At 35.1% G+C, this 17148-nt stretch overlaps 1 protein-coding gene across 3 annotated transcripts; it reads right to left on the bottom strand.

The window, feature by feature from the left end:
- Nucleotides 1–2406: 2406 nt before the first annotated feature.
- On the bottom strand, nt 2407–8828 carry LOC18590442 (solanesyl diphosphate synthase 3, chloroplastic/mitochondrial-like). 3 transcript variants are annotated; one of them, XM_007015969.3, is made up of 13 exons: nt 8639–8828; nt 8469–8530; nt 8292–8370; nt 7301–7381; nt 7109–7180; nt 6505–6636; nt 6294–6380; nt 5794–5865; nt 5487–5572; nt 4608–4740; nt 3827–3916; nt 3249–3347; nt 2407–2846 (listed from the first exon to the last, which is right to left on the bottom strand). In XM_007015969.3, the coding sequence occupies exons 1-13, from the start codon at nt 8717–8719 to the stop codon at nt 2667–2669; spliced, it is 1254 nt and encodes a 417-aa protein (XP_007016031.3). In that variant the 5' UTR covers nt 8720–8828; the 3' UTR covers nt 2407–2666. The 3 variants fall into 3 exon arrangements, with proteins under 3 accessions (XP_007016031.3, XP_017983730.2, XP_088666254.1); XM_018128241.2 differs by lacking the exons at nt 8292–8370; nt 8469–8530; nt 8639–8828 and adding exons at nt 7796–7930; nt 8009–8085; XM_088810128.1 differs by lacking the exons at nt 8292–8370; nt 8469–8530; nt 8639–8828 and adding exons at nt 7722–7930; nt 8009–8085.
- Nucleotides 8829–17148: the final 8320 nt, after the last annotated feature.

A 17148-nucleotide genomic window follows, 5' to 3' on the forward strand; every position in this document is an offset into this window, starting at 1 on the left:
GAGGTTCCATGCATCTGTTGCAAGGAACAAAGCTCTCGGCCTTCGAGGAAATAATAGAGATTATTTGCTGAGCTTGACTGTATCAATCGCAAGGAAGAATCAATGGCCATCGGTATTAATTCCTTTCACAGCATGATTTCTGATTAGATCAAAAAAAGAAAAGAAAAAGAGAAGATCATGGCTTGCACAACGATTGTAGCCATAAGCTTACAAATCACTGCTCGAAAAGTAGGGGAGATTGACATGACATCAGGCCTAAAAATGGTTGCATATGCCCACTCCCACTTGCATTTTTGTATGACCAAATTAACACTCGAAAACCCATTTCCATAGATTAAAGGTATTAACCTTCTAGATCCTAAAGGTTGGGTCAAGGGCTACAAAGTAAATAATTAGCTTATCACATCAAATTAATTTGCATTTTTTACCTGATCATCATGCAGTAATAATTTGCTACTTGGTCTATTTTGTACTTAATTTCAGAGCCTTGAAATCACCAAAAGAATTGAAGTAACCAATGCTTAAATTCCTCTTTCTAATGACAATTTAAAGGACTCATTGTCCTTGACTTGTCAATAAGTTTCCTTTCGAGTGCATTTGTTGCTGAAAATGCCATCTTTGTGGGAACAAACCGGAGACTACAAAGACATCTGCTCTCTCTCTCTCTCTCTCTCTCTAGTCTTTATGCTTATGTTGCCCATTGATTCTTTTTTCTTTTCTTTTGTATTAAGTTAGAAATAGGGAGAAGACAAAAAGAAGAAGCAAAGGGTCTTTTTCTGTAACTTTAAGTCTTAGACGATGTAGGGACTTAAGTTTTATCAGTTTCTCACCAAGCATTTACAATGGAAAACGTTTAAAATAGATTATATTGTATAGCTGTTTAATTAATTAAGAAAATTGACATAGTTTTTGTCATATATATTTTACCATTTAAGTTATTGTAAATGGTCAGATAATTTACCATTTTCTGTCTCTATATGTACCAAAAAAGATAAATATTTCCAATTATACCTATCTCAATTTAGTAATTAGCATTAAATAGCTTCAATAGAGGGAGAAATTGACCTAAATGGACATACATATATATAGCATTGATTGCAAATGGAGACTAATTAACAGAAAATCGACTAATTATTTTAAGTAAAAATAGATATTATCGAGATTTGTTTCTATCTTATCTTTTATTTGATATACCGTGTTTATAAGGTTAACAAGTTTCACTTATAAGTGACTCTTAGATGATGGTGATGATGATCCCCTGACTTTGACAGTGCAAACAAAATTAAATGAATTCTTAACATTTTCCATTTTTATAAGCCAATTTTCCATTGTAAGGTCAAATATGAAGGTGTTTATTTTATTTTAATTAAAATTAAAATAATATAAGCAAGTCGATTGGCTTGAACAACCTGCCGGCATTTAAAGTTTTTTAACCTACTGTAGTATGACAATCTCCCATCACCAAACCCTTCCCATAATTGATATGTGATTGTAAAAACAGTGAACTTTGGTACTTGCAATCCTAATCCAAGTAGTTTTGATTTAAACTTTTATGATTAATATATCTAATTAAACTTCTAAGTATATATATCCAAAGAAAGAAAGAGTTTGATTCAAGAGTGATTTGGTTTATTATCTCGTCAGACCAAAAATACCAACACAGTAAAAATCCAACATATGACTGTCAAGTGTCTGAATAATTGTATGAATAAGCAATGATACACCTTTGTTTTCACCAAAATAGATAATGGAAATGATTTATTAAGGTAAATGAAAAAAATAATTTCTCCGATATTTAATTCAATCATAAGTATAAAAAAAATTCAAATAAAATTAGAAAAATAAGTTTAATCTAATGTTGGTCGTGAATAAGATACTGTTTGTTTGAATAGTGAGATTAATATAAAAAGTGAAATTGATAATTTAATAGTAAAATCGTGAGTGATGATAATAAAATTAAAATATTGGTGATGAGACGTGGTTGGAGAAGAAAATGATTATATTTTTTGAAATGTGCCAAATAAGACAGTCAAACAAAGCAAGATATGGGCTTGATATGATCCCGAATTGTAGAGAAAAATGTAGGATCAATGAATTAGGTGAAGAAGAGGCAAATAATGAAGAGTTTTAAAGCATCCACCATTCTCCCATACTGTCTAAACCTACCAAACCCCTTTCAGCCCCAAGTCTTTATTGTACATATATATTTTCAAAGCCGTGCGTGTCTGAATTCCACCTTTCAAACGTTTCAGGAATCTTTCCCTTGATTTTGAGGTGGCTGTCACTGCCACCGCCATCATATCTTGGTTAGTGTCACTTCCATAATTGTAAGGTAAATTTGGTAGGAAAGCAGGTCTACATAGAAACATCCTCGAAATAATTCATTATGGAAAATATGTTTAGGGATTGAAGATCCAAATTAAAAGATATAATCTTATTCTCAATGAGTTTCTATGTAAAAGTTTAAACAAAAAATGGTTTCAATTATTCATGAACAACCTATTAAAAAATAAAAAACAATTGCCACTAAATTTCAGTTGGGAAAACTAAAATTTTTCTTAGGCTTGTGGTAGTTACATAATGCTACCAAAAAGGGTTTTTGGGATTTATTATTGTAAATCCTTCCCTGCTCATAGAACGTATGGGTGTAACTGGATAGTCTTCTTTCACTTATTTCTGGTAAGTACTCTTTGAGTGAGATCTATGAGTGCCTGCCGTGACCTTATTACATTTGCATCATCACTTTCTGGTAGAGATTCAATCACTTGTGCAGCGAGGTTAGCATGCTTCATGGCTAGTTCCTTGGTCCTTTGTATTCCACTACTCTTCCCAAGGAATCCAAGGGCCTGTGTTTATCAGTAATAGATCAACTCAATATTTGGCAAGATAACAGTACAGGCATGATACAATTAATAATACAGTTCCTTAAAGCAAACAGTCAAAAGAGCAATTCTAATTGCTAACAAGCAACTAAAACAATGACAAATCTATAACAATTTTTTTTAAAAGCGTTCAGAGTCCTGAAGTAAGGTGAAAAAACTAGAATGAGCTTAAGCTAAATTTCAGATCTCAAAGCTTTCAGCAAAATTGAACAGTGACAGCTTTGCATTGACATACTGGGTTTTGTGATGAAAAACAAATGCCACCTAGTAGTAACAATTGAAATTTCACAAATTCTGTATATGAGCTTTAAAACAGAATACTATTAGAGATTGCATGCAAAAATGGATCAGGTAAAATAAACTTACTATGTCAACATTTGCAGGGTTTTTGAATCCCTGGTCAACAACTGCATGCAATTCAGGAAATTCTTCCATGGCAAACAAGATAGGAGCTGTTATGATTCCCTGCAAGACAGATATTAAGACAACCAGAAGTATTATCATTTTATATGCATTCAATATGTCCGCATTTCATGCAAAATACAATCTTGTTAATACTCTTAAAGAACCCTTCTTTTCTGCCGATTAACAAGGATGAGTATGTTTATACCAAAATAAAAAAAATTATTTCACAAGGACACCTGTTAGGGCTCACAGAATATTATGCAAGTCTCAGATTCATGAATGAGTTCAAAGAAGCTAAATTGATGAATACATTTCCAAAAACAAAAGTATTGCAGAATGCCACCTATCATGATTTAAATATGGCTTAAATATTCAAGACCCTGAATTGTGGGTAAAAGGCTTGTTCAGGCATCCTGTGGTTTTATCTTTCCATCAACAGTAACAAGTAAACCATTTCCATTTATGAACTTCACCATTTCTTGTTCTTTTTATGAAAAAAATGCAAGCACTGAGATAAGACATTTAGGTAGATTAATTACATGTCGGATATCAGATAAAGAACCCTTTCCAAGGGATGCTGAAGTGCCTGTGAAATCAAGAACATCATCTATCAATTGAAATGCTAATCCCTGGAAAAAAAAAGAAGAGAAAAGAACAGGCAGATGATGAGCTTAAAGACACATAATTCATAGAAATAGGACAATTTAAATACAGCCAGATGGCATGGCATAAAGAGCGCATCAATAGGTATTAAGTTGTTCTAGTGTTCTAGTCTAGAGTACTTGAAAGTCCCTGTCACTTATTACTGAATATCAACATGGCATACCATGATTTTTAAAGCATGCAAGTACCAAACTTCTGCACAAAGCCCCTTTGTGCCTCATGTACCATGTTGTAACTGCAACAGAAATGGTTGAGCCTCATCCATAACTTAAACACCATTCAAATTGTCTTGAGCAACAGAGTATTATCACTTGTACCTTTAAATTATATTTTTGCATCATTTTTCATTGACTACAGCCTGAAACAAGAACAAAAAGAAGATACCCAGGTTCCTTCTAATAATCTTCAATATCCAATATGTAGGGCAACTATATCTCATGTAAATGTTAATTAATTTAGAAAGGAAAGCCTTGGTCAATTGGTTTTGAAGAGTGAGCTGCTATTCCATCCACAAAGTTCTCCACCAGATCTCTGTTGTAACATGCACTATACTCTCAAAAACGACTCCCACTAAAAACTTGAATTTTTCTAGGCAGATACAAGAAACTCTAAGGATTTTTCTTTTTTGGCCAAGAAAAGTTTAAGGAATTTACAAACCAGATTTTTTCCATACTCAAAGGCCAACATCGCAACTTCTGCTGTATGCCCAGCAAGAATGGCAATTGACTTGCAGCTGTTTGATATTAAGGATGCAGTCTTATTGTATGTCTTCTGCATGTAATAATCCATACTGCATTTAAAAAAAATGATACATAGTTAATTAAATATAAAGATCCTAAAATATAAAAAGAAACTGCAATTTTTTCTCCCTTCAGAGAACACCTAGCTGCCTTAGCTGTAACCATTTCCTTTTGTCAACCCCTCTTTCCAAATATAACACTTATTGGACAGATTTATTAGCAGCTGATTGCAAAGTGTGTTTGGTAAAGGCAAAATGTGAGAAGTGTTAATTCACTCCCTTTTTTCTCATTCATTTTTTATCCTTTCCTTTTGTTAGCATCTAGCTTTAATCTTTCTTTTCATTATGTGCTCTGATTTCTTCATGTAAGGGTGGCATTTTTAGACAGGCAGACAACTAAGGATTACGGGCCTGACATGCATTGCTTATCTGGCTTCATATATTCATTCTAATCAGAACACAGAAAGCATTAACAAAGGTCAAAGGGTGAAGTGGAGTGATCAAATCATTCCACTTAATTACTACCTGAAGTAGAATGATCAAATTTCACATGTATTGTGTAGTATCAATGCTCAAGTGGCCATGCTAATCATGAAGCAAAAAGAGATGCAAAATAAAAACAATCATAATAAACAGCCAGTAGAAAAATGCCCAATAGAAACAAAATAAGGTCTAGAATCAAACAGACCTTTAATTTAAGAACAAAGGACAATGTTTTGTTATAGGATTTTACTTATCTACTTTTAAACAGAATGCAAGTTACAGATGAATTACAGAGAAGCAGCAGAGCAGTATACCTAAAACGTTGTTTAGAAGCAGTTGTAAGTTGCATGGTTTCACCTGTAACAAGATTCTCTACCACTGTTGCTATTAAGGTGACAACCTACATAAACCCAAAAAATCACAGCTAATTATTAAATACAACTAATGAATCAGTGTAACACTAGAAAACCAAGATAAGAAAAAGGAACAAGATATGAAGCATCCAGATACAGATTTAGAAAGCATAGGACACGGTTTCAGTCTATCTTTTGTCAATATATAATCACATGTCCTAACTCACCCACAACCATCCACAAGATCAAAAAAGGGGAAAACAAGTACCTCTGTATTTTTTAACGAGGCTAGGGACACACAAGCTCGAGAAAGCAGGAAATCTCCTGCTAATACAGCCAGCTGCATTTTAAACAAACAAAAATTCTTAGAAAGGAAAACTTGGCTACAATCCTCTAGACTTCACTTGCTCCTTGAGACAGATGAAAGATCCATAAACAAATTCATTAACATAAAGTACGAATTTAGTTTTCTAATATACAACCAGAAATAGCAAAGAGAGATATAAAAAAAAAAGGTCTCAAAACAACAATGAGCACTTGTATGCAAAAAATTGCATGAATTGAAGCCTTTTTTTTTTTTTAGGGGGGGGGGAGGGGGGTGGAGGTGGGGAAAGAGAGAGAGAGAGAGAGAGAGAGAGAGAGAGAGAGAGAGAGAGAGGGAGACTTCACAAAATTAAAATCCAATAGAAGAAATTTTTCTGTCAAAAAAAGAAAGAAATAAAAGGAAAGCAAGTAGTTTCATTTTAAGGAAACAAGAAACTAGAGTACCTTATTGCCCATTACAGCATTTAACGAACCAATACCCCGTCTTTTATCTGCATCATCCAAGACATCATCATGAAGGAGGCTTGCCACCTGATCAAAGGGCATGATCACATTAGTCTAGAAGCAACTCTGAAGAAGTTACTTGACATGAAAGCAACTGCAGGGATAAAATTGAGCACACAACACATAAAGTTGAAATAAATATTTAACTGACATGGATCATCTCCGTGATCTCAGCTATACGCTGCTGACTTGTACGTAAGTCAGTTGGCAAGGTATCTCCAACTCCAGCAGGAGGTAGTTCAGGTATACGCACATTCAAAGCTGTTGCCATCAAAAGTAAAACCTACATAGAACAACTACAACAACCATTTTAGAAAGTAACCATAAGCTGAAATAAAACCTGAATGGTTTCAAAATGACAAGCAATGATGTCTAAGTAATACAAGTTTAACATACCCGTAAACAAGCTTAAGAACTTAAAAGAGAAAAATCAAAGCAACAACCAAGTAAAGAAAGGTTTATGGTAAAGTCCCCAAAGCTAAATTACCCTACGTTATTCATATTGTGTAAGGCAAGTTCCAAAAAGAAAATGGGGGATGATTAGAGGCCCTAGGTTACCTAAGTCTCAACTTCAGGGCTGTGATTGAGTACCATATTTAGACAATAACTTTTATCTCAAAGGCCTTTTGGGACCATGCAACTGTTTAGCAAATAAATGTAGAGGCATATCATGTTTATGGCACCCACACAACAAACTTCAATCAAAGGAAAGACAGCAACTTTTAGAAATTAGCATCAAGTCATTACTGCATTACCGTGGGACGAAACCTCTTTCCTTCTGCGCCAATTTTGAAGAAGTACTCAGCAGCTGAAGCAAGATTAGGAACCTATAAGAAATGGATATCCAGCTATCGTCAGAAGATAGTAACATCTTTTCCTTTTGACAGCAGAAAAGGGGAAAACTAATAAAATTTAGTTAAAAGAGAGGAAAAAGAACATTTACATACTTCAGTAACTACCATCGACCGAAGCCTGTTAGCAATAAGTGATAGTTCATCAGCAACAAGTGAAAATGGGTCTAGTCGTTCCTGGAAAATGTCCCACTATCTCAATAGAGTGCTAAACAAAAGCAAGATATAAAAGGACGAATAGGAGAAGAAACAACGTAGTTCTTCCAGGACAGAATTGAAATATGTTAGTAAGAGATTATGCTCAACAACAATTAAAAATAAGAGGATTTTTCTAAATGATGTTAGGCATTTTCTCAACCGTTAGTCCTTTTGGGAATCAAAGTATGAACTTCCTTGGATATACACTCTAGAATGCTTTATAATTTATGATTTCAAAAATGTTTTGATTAGCTTTAAATAGAAAACCAGGATGTGATTAGCTTTGATGCATTTCTTATGTCTAAACAGCAAAGATTACCTGCCCATAGGAGAAAAATTAAATATGAAAATGAATGAAAGCATCTAGGCAGAAGCAGCAGTTAGAATTCCAACCATGATTGAATACCATGCCGGACTTCCATTATTGCTATTGAGCAATCTCCCAAAGACAAGAAATTCACGTTAACAAATGAGAGGACCTTGAGGACCACCACAGGAAAATTTTCCTCTATCTGCCATAACCCAATTCTGTAACATAGGAGCCATATAAGCCCGAAGATTTAACTATTTTAACAACATCAATTTCTCATCTTAGGAAAAACCTACCTCTCATTTAGCAAGAATGCCATTTATAAGAAACTATCCTCTTTGGGTTACACTCTCCCAAAATCAGTAAAAGAGTTCAACCCTGGGACATAACTGAAGTTGGGACACTTATAGTATAGATATGTAAATCTGAATTTCAAAAGACAGTCAACATATAAATGAGACATGCTGATGTGGCTGATCTTTACCCTAGTATCTTGTTCAAATATCATATGGAAAAATTTGAACAACTTCAAATGACCTCAAAAACCAACAATAATTTCCACATATCTTTCATTCATACCTTTTCTTCCATCACTGCAACACCCGAATCTGTATTTGCCATATCGATACCAATAAGATCATTTACAGCAGCTTTTGAACTGAGTAAACAAACACCATGCATGGTTAACAACAAATCAATTCAAACTTACTCCAACAACCCACCCAAAAAAAAAAAAAGAATCCAAATCCGTTGAACCTGAAAGCTCTGCAAATACTGGTCCACCTAATCCCTGATGGTGTCTTACTATTGCTAGACAGCTGCTTAAACAATTAAAGAACAATAAAACGGAAATACTTAATCAATCAAATGAATCATGAAATAACCAAAAGCAAAAAAAAAAAAAAAACAAGGCATTAGCAACATACGCATTTATAGGCAGAGAGAGGTGCGGTGGCGGTGGCAACAGAGCGGTGTCTTAACAAATGGAGAAGAGCTGCCCTTGCCATATCTATGAAACAGTGACTGGATCGGGTCTTCTTTAGGGTTTTTGTGAGCGAAGAAGCAGTTAAACAGGGACCTCAGAGTTTTTTTTTTTTTTTTGGTTCAGGTTCGGCGGTTTTTAACTTGCTGTGAAACCTGTTGACTTTCCTTATTTGTGGGGTCATCGTAGTCTGTCTTTCGTGCTAACCGGTATGCGCAAAGGGGAATAATATTACACACAACAATTTGTAATATTTTATTAATTTTTTAAATTTAATAATATATTCATTTCAGAGGGAACCAATTCCTTCACCTCGGGGAAATTACACAAAGATTCAGACCCTTATAAAGAAAGAGAAACAGATCAGAATCATCGCAACAAAAAACTGTAGCAACCCTCTGTACATTCATAACAGATATCCTGATCTCCCATAGAGGTTCCAGTGACCAGCATAAGCGTCACACTCCCCTTGCTTCATTAACATACACCTTGCAAAGCTTAACAACTCCCATACCCAAAATAAAAACATTCATCTGATCAACATGATTCATTCCCCCTACCTGTACATGCATTACATAACTAATTACAAAAATCATCATTACAAACACACAACCAATTCCTGCTTCATGTTCAAACCTGTTCGACATGGTTCTAACCCAGCAGTCACAATTTCTCAACATAAAAGCCCCACAATTATAGCTTCTCATACCTTCTCTCTTTATCCGCTTTTGAGTTCCAGACTTACCTTCCATCAGAACACCCAAGAAAAAGAACAAAACACGATTATTCCAGGACATTGATGAGCTCCTCTGTGCGTTGGAACCCTGCTTTACAAGTCTATCGGCAAGTTGGTTATTCTGTCTGTAAATGTGTTTGATTTCCCAGCTCTTGACATCCATTTTTAGCCTGTCTATATGTAAGATCCACTTTCTCAATCTCCATGGTCCATCGGACGGCAGGTTTACCCACTCCACAGCATTGCAAGAGTCACTCTCGATGACCAGTGAATGAGTTTGACCCAATTTTGAGGCAATGAAAAGGATGAAGGCCTCTAATAGCTCTTGTGTTTCTGCCAGGCTTACATCACCCATCCTATGGACTTTGAAAATATAATTTAAACGTGCCCATTATCATCCCTTGTGATTCCCCTATCTCTGCCTCTCCAGGACTCCCTTTGGTCCACAACCCTGTTCTTTTTTTTTCCTTCAAAGCCCCCCAAAGTGATGCATTTCGGTAAATGTCGAGGACTACCTCATAGCTGTTGGCTTCCCACACTTGATTCATATCCCATTTGACTCCTTTCTAGATAACCTCATTTCTTTGCGGGCATATCGACCATGAGACTGCATAAAAAGCCATTTTTGAGATCTGTCCTTCTCCTCCCCTAGTGACCACTGTATTCCACATGTTAAAGAACTCTTTAACCCTATTCGACACCGCCCAAACTACTCCTCACTCCTCAGCATTTTGTTCAAACTTCCCATACCTCTTCACAATGAAGGAACAAGTGATTAACCATTTCCCTGTCCTTTTTCCACAGTACACAACCAGCTGTCTCATAGCTTAGCAACCCTCTTCTCGTAAGTTCAAATTTGACAGCCACCTTTTCGTGTGGGAGTTGCCAACAAAACACCTCAATTCAATGGGAGGCAAGGTTGGACCATGTCATTTTCTACACGTTCTCCTTGCTGCTTCCTTGAAGAAGATCTTGTTTGCAAAAGGAGCCAACACTATATTGTCCTGTGGCTGACCCTTTCCATGCAAGCGTATCCTCCATCTCTTTATTCAAATGATATTCCTCGATTGTTTCTTTAAATTGATTCTATTGCTCCTCCCACCCAAACGGTTGTCGCCTCAAACTCACATCTTATACTTATCTCTCCCCCTCCCAGAGTCTTGAATGTGCCCATCCTTGTTGCTTGATAATGCATAAATCCTTGAGAATCTCTTCTTTAAAATCTGTCTTTCCGTCCATTTGACATTCCAAACCACCAACCGTACTTTTGAATTTTCCTACAAAGATTAGAAGCATCTAAAGGTTTTAAAATGATTTTTTCACACCTAGAGTACCTCCTATTGATATTAGCCTCGAATAGAATATTGGTGGGTTCCTTTTTATTTTCTCCACTATAACTTCTCTTACCGAACTCTCTCTCCCATATCTCTCAAGCTATTTATTTAAGAGAGCTCTATTTTTAAGCTTAAGATTCACAATGCTTAATCCCCCATTTTCTTTGTAGTTACACACTTTATCCCATCTTACATTATGAATCTTATATTGTCTTCACTTCCACACCATCAAAATTTTCTTTCAATTTTTTCAAGTTCCTTTGTGACTCCTTTGGATATTTGAAAAATAGTATGAAAAAGATAAGGAGACTACCAAGGATTGACCTTAAAAGTGTCACTCTATCACATATTGATAAGTGTTAGTTAAAATTCTACTACGCAAGTATACGTATTGAATAGATAGTATATAAGCAAGCAGAGTATCGATCCTATAAAGAATTGATCTAAAATTTTACTAAGTATTAAAATTAGAACAAATTAATCTTATCCAAACTAACAAGAAAAATCAAAATAATAATAACTTGAGCAAATATCAAATCAAACAAGCTTAAGATTAGAATATCCTCACACTTCATCTAAATCTTACCTCTCTTCCTTAACTTATTTTCATGGGTTGAATTGCTAACCTAAAGTCCTAAATTATTTATAAAGATCTTCCGACTCATCTTATAAAAATATCTATTTTAACCAAAACACTATATCTCTATGTGAATTGAAATTAAAACAGACTCATTAAGTTCAGGCTCTAATCTGGCTACATATGACCTATAGGTATATTCCTATCTTATACGTAAATTAATTAATATGATCATATGTTATCCAAATTTTAGTTTACACTAAACTCCCTTTCCCAAGTTTGTTTAGATTCCTAAATCAATTTAATTAGTGGCAAAACAATTAAAAGCATTAAGAACAAATTGGAATAAACAATTCAAATCCCATTAAAGATAAGCAAGAAATAGATTAAAAATTCAAATTACATATGAGTTCAATTGTAATCCTAAAAGAAGAAAATTAGCTACTTATGATCGCAAAGACAAATAACATTGTGTATAATTCAATCATTGAGAGTAACAAGAAAAATAAAAGTCAAGGAAAAAAAACAAAACAAATATTTCCCGCCTTGATTTCCAAGTTTCAGCCTCAACTTCTAGATTCTTGAATCTCTCAAAAGTTGTCTATCTTAGAGTTCTTAAAATATCCTATTTATACTAATAGACTTAACCTATAGTTCCTCAAGTTGACCTATGGTTTAATTGAGCTTAAAAGTGTAATGAGAGGCCCAAAAAATCAATTTTCAGTCTTTACAAATTTTCATTCCCGACACAATACGTCCAGCCATTTTTCGACACGATTTTCTCTATCTTCGAGGCAAAATTGGGTAAAGTGATCTCATGAGAGTTGTAGCTCTATCTTTTAGCTTTTCAATGGTCTAAGAATCACATCATTTGGGGTTCTGTAACGCGAGTTATAGCCAAAACACTGAAGTATATGCAAACAGACTTTTAGGTCTTTTAACACCTTACTTTCCAAAATTAAACCCAATTCCTTTAGTTCCTATGAAAAATATAAAAACTAAAAAATAATAACCAAATTAAAAGAAATAATATAAAATTAAAATAACCCAAAAATAAACTAATTATAAAACAACTAAAAATAAGTAAATTATAATTGAAAATTGAGAACTGAGTTAATATTTAATAACAAAATTGGACTAAAGTAATTCTATAAAATAGAATTATCAATAAGGTTTTTGCTTTCCACCCGACCAATCGAATTTTCAAATTTTTCAATGGTAAATCTCCACATTTACATCGAGCCTTAATCCCCCCCCCCCCAAACGGCATACCAAAATAGACCATGGAAAGTTATCCCATTCTACAAGCAATTCTCTCTGTTCCTTCCCTAACCATTTGGTAATGCACCCCCACACCTGTTAAATTGCTTTTGTGAAAGTTAATTTTCAATCTTGAAATGACTTGGAAACATCTTAAAATTTGTTTAACATTGCCAAGTCCTCAGATCTTCGATTTGTAGAAAATTATGGTGTCATTGGTGAACTGCAAGTAAGATATCTCAAGCCCATTAGTACCATGTGCTAGAAGTTTCGAGACAATTTTGTGGAGACTCCACACTAGACTTATCAATCTATACTCAAAAATACCCATTGGGTTTAAAACCTTTAGAATAAGGGTAATAAAGGAATTAGTTGCACCTTTCTCAAGCTTTCTTTCCTTGAAAATCATTTGCATGCATCTCATAACTTCTTCTTTAACCATACCCACTGATTTTTAAAGAAGCCAAGATTATACCCATCGGGCCCGAGAACCTTGTTGCCATCACAACTACATATTGTCTCCCAAACCTCCTCTTCCATTATTTTCTTCTCGAAAAAAGTAACTACCTCATCACTCAATTTTTTAAAAAGGCTACCTAAGCTTTGTACTTCCAAAACCTCCCCTTCTTATAAAAATCAGCATAATATCCTACAACAGCCTCCTTAATACCATCCAAATCCATAATGACTCTCTTCTATATGTTCAACTGATGGATGAAATCATTCCTCCTCCTAGCCAAAGCTATCGCATGGAAATGTTTGGTATTCAAATATTGTCAACAACCCATTTGGTCCTAGATTTCTACTGTCATTCTCTCTTTGTAACCTTATACATTTCCCATATATCAACTTTTTTACTAACCACTTCTTAACTAAGTCCCAAGCCTCCTTCCCCGTTTTGAGTTCTCTCATTTGGACTATGAATCTCTATTTCTAGCTTGCTTATCCTTTCCTGAACGTTACCAAAACCCTTTTCTGCCATCCTTTTAACACAAATTTTAGTCCTTTTAATTTTTCCCATAAGCCCTTATTTCTCATATTCCCAATTCCTTCCCCATCCCAATAATTTTTCACTATTAAATGAAAGCTTTTATCCTCCATCCAGTAATCCAAGAACTTAAATGGCTTAGGACCAATACACTTTCCCCCTCCTAATAGAATTGGGTTGTGATCTGAGATCGATTATGGCATATATTTTTGGATCATCTCATGGTCAACTTCCAAAAATTTCGACATCAACAAGGAACCTATCAAGGTGACTGAAAGCTAGTTCCTCCTTATTATTATACTAGGTGAAATTCCCACCAATCGTTGATAATTCCACCAACCCTCATTAATAAACTTATCAAATTTTACAGCAATTTTCCCTATGTTTCCCCTTTCAATTCTTTCTTCCTCTATTCTTACCACATTGAAGTCTCCCTCTAAAACCCATATAGCTTTAGATCTCCCAATAATATGCTTTATTTCTTCCCACACTATACTCCTCTCCTCTTCATCATTTAACGCATATATATTACTAAATCCATATCTAATGTTATCTCTTTTCAATATCGCTACTAACATGATGAAATTCCAATGAACTATACTCTCATCGTATTAAAAGAAACAATTCTGCCAAACACTTATTAAACCCCCCAACCTTCTTTCAAACCCCACTACTTTACCATGTACACACTTTCTTAGCCACAACCTTTCAGGCAGTCCATCATGCAATCATGCACATTTTTTAGCTTTGTTTTTTAATAAAGACCATATTTGGCTTAGCTCCATTGATCTGTCGTCTCAAAGTTCTGTTTCTCTCCCTTTGCCTCATCCCTTTTATATTCTAGGTTAATAAAATTATAAAAATAATTATGCTTATCTCATCATTTCATTACCTTCAACTTCCTCCATGTCTCTACCGTATGCCTCCTGCAGCTTCCAAATCCACAAACACCTTGAGAACTTCCTCTTTTTATACTCTTAATTCTAGCCCAAGGCTACTACTTATGTCCATTATGGTTATTTCCTCCCACCACATTGCTTTGTTCTTTAGTTTAGTCTCAGAGTAAATTCCATTAGTCCCTTTTTATCCCTTCTACTCAGAGTTACCTTCTTTGCTTTCCTTTAAAACTCTTCTATTTTTCTTTTTCGTCTTCAATTTTCTCCTCTATCGCCTATCTTCAACTGCTTTGACCACTTATTTAGTTTCCATATTGTTATTCCTCATCCTATTATCACTACTTTGCTTAGTTCATCTTTGGTTCCCTTCTTGAACTTCTTCTACTATTTCTTATTCTTTCTTAATTTTTTTGACCTTTACTCTACCTCAACTTTCATTTTTCTCGCCTTGATCAGTCTTCCTCCTTGTTATGGAGTTCTTGATTTATATTTTTTTACTTTCCTTTCTTTTTTTGTTTTTCCCTCTTGATCAAGTTCTTTAATACCAAATCTCTTAATATTGTCAACCCCAGATCTTTTAGTCTACTTTTCAAGGCAATCCCACCTTTATTTCTCATTTCTTCCATGTACCACTTTCCCTCATATTCAATCAATAATAAAGTCTCCTTGTTATTTAGCCATGATTCTCCTGCCTTCTTTCCTTATCTCTTCCCGTTACTCTAATAATATCCTCACTTTTTATCTCATGTGTCCTCACTCAGCCTCCTCCAACCCAATGCCCTTTATACTTTTTTTTTGTTGTTGTTGTTTTCTCTTATCTCATCACTAAACCATTCACCTAAGCTTCCTCTTTTCTTATTTTCATTTAGAACTAGACCCATTTGTCTTGGCTCACTTTCACAACTAGCCCATTCCGTGCCTAGTTTCTCTTGACTAACTTCAGAATCAATATTTTCTTGGCTCATTACCCCACATTTCCTTCTGATGGCCTTTGTTCCTTCATTTGGCCCTTTCTCCTAGACTTAGAACACCTGAAGTAGGTTTCACTCTCCTTTGGGCTATGAGAACTCCTTTTGTACAAGTCCCAACATTTTGATCCATACTTGTCTTTTTCAGTAATTTTGAATTTCCCTCTTTAGGTTCCATCTCTCCTTTCCATTGCCTTTCCTTGGGATCTCCCCCACTCCCTTAGGATACGGGCCTAATATCTCCCTTCCACCACTCTATCCCTCTCTACTTTTTCTACCTTTCTCATTTTTAGTTTTATCTTAACCATTTGTGTTCTGACATGATCCATATCAGTTTCATCGACAGTTCCCCATTCTTCTTTCTCACCCTCTTTTGAGCTCCCTTGACTCATCGAGCATGAGGATTCTAGAGTAACTTTTCACCATTTAACTTCCCTTTGCGATATCACCCTATCCAGATCAGACGACACTGTCCCTAAGACTATAATCTTCAACATTATTTTCTTCCCATTGATAATTATCTGTGGGCAAGCCACCACTCTCCTCCTACTCGACACCTCTACTCTAATAAACGCATGATCAAACCTACTCATATTCTTTATAATGTTATCAACACCCAAAATTCTCCCTCAACTCTCACTTAAAGCTTTGAAGATTTTCCTATTCCACAAATGAGTTGGTAGTTCTTCAATCTTGTTCCACACTTTATACTTTCTCTCATCATAATCTAGGCTATATGGTTTGATGATAACAAATCAGGTTTCAAAGATTTCCATGTATTGCTTAAGTAAAACCTCCATATCTTCCCTGGTCTCAAAAGTGACGATAACATTGAGCATTCCCTCTAATTTTATGTGGGTTGTGACACCCTTGCTGAACGGAAAGCTTTGAATGACTTTGCAACTTAGTGGTTCCCTCAACTCACTAGTTGTATTCCTTTTTAGCCATTCAATATCATGTTCCTTTATACCCGCACTTATCCCTTCCACCCCCTTTGCTTCCTACTTAATTTCTAGTTTAGATTCTCTGTTCTCTGTTTTCCCGTTCTCTTTTATCACCATATTTTCCCCCCCTACTCTTGACCACTTCTTCGTATGACCTCTGCCATGCTCCTAACTTTTCACCCATCTCTAAGCCCTTAGATCTCATATTCCTTTCACCATTAAGTTCCCTGACTTATCAACTTCCTTGATATACAGAAACCTTTCGCCCACCATCATATTTTATCCTAGTTAAATTGCTTTGTTGAGATCTTCTTGATACCAATATCTTATGAAGGCAAACCATGTAGTTTGGTCTTTGTTATGCTTCGGGATGAAAAGATCAACAACTCCAAACTAGTCAAAAAAAACTTTTAAGCTCCCTCTATAGCACTCTTGTGTTGATGTTGTCAACAAGGTCGAAAAGACATTTTTTCTTCATCTATCCAGATCCTTGTTCACTCTCCCATTGCCTTTGTTCTCTTGTAACCTTAGTTCCCTTGCCCTTTTCCCTAGCCCTACCCCTTTACGATCCTTTCGCCAATCTTTTTGTTGGATTCACACCCTAATTCTCTCTCTATCTCTCTCACTCTCTCTCTCATTTTTTTTAGAGAAAATTGTAAGAAATAACCCTCTTCATAAGCCTAATTCAAAAATATCCTTCATTCTAATTTTAACTATTTTTAGCCAATTTTTAATATGACTTGACAATAAT

This window comes from Theobroma cacao, chromosome 9 (genome assembly GCF_053813885.1).
Source record: "Theobroma cacao isolate CCN51 chromosome 9, ASM5381388v1, whole genome shotgun sequence".
NCBI classification, from domain to species: domain Eukaryota; kingdom Viridiplantae; phylum Streptophyta; class Magnoliopsida; order Malvales; family Malvaceae; genus Theobroma; species Theobroma cacao.

Coding starts and splice junctions, on each gene's coding strand:
- LOC18590442 (XM_007015969.3), bottom strand. CDS start 8,719: ATGGCAAGGGCAGCTCTTCTCCATTTGTTAAGACACCGCTCTGTTGCC. Junction 5,866..6,293: donor ATGCTGTAATGGGCAATAAG/GTACTCTAGTTT, acceptor TTTAAAATGCAG/CTGGCTGTATTAGCAGGAGA. Junction 5,573..5,793: donor CCTCGTTAAAAAATACAGAG/GTACTTGTTTTC, acceptor GGGTTTATGTAG/GTTGTCACCTTAATAGCAAC.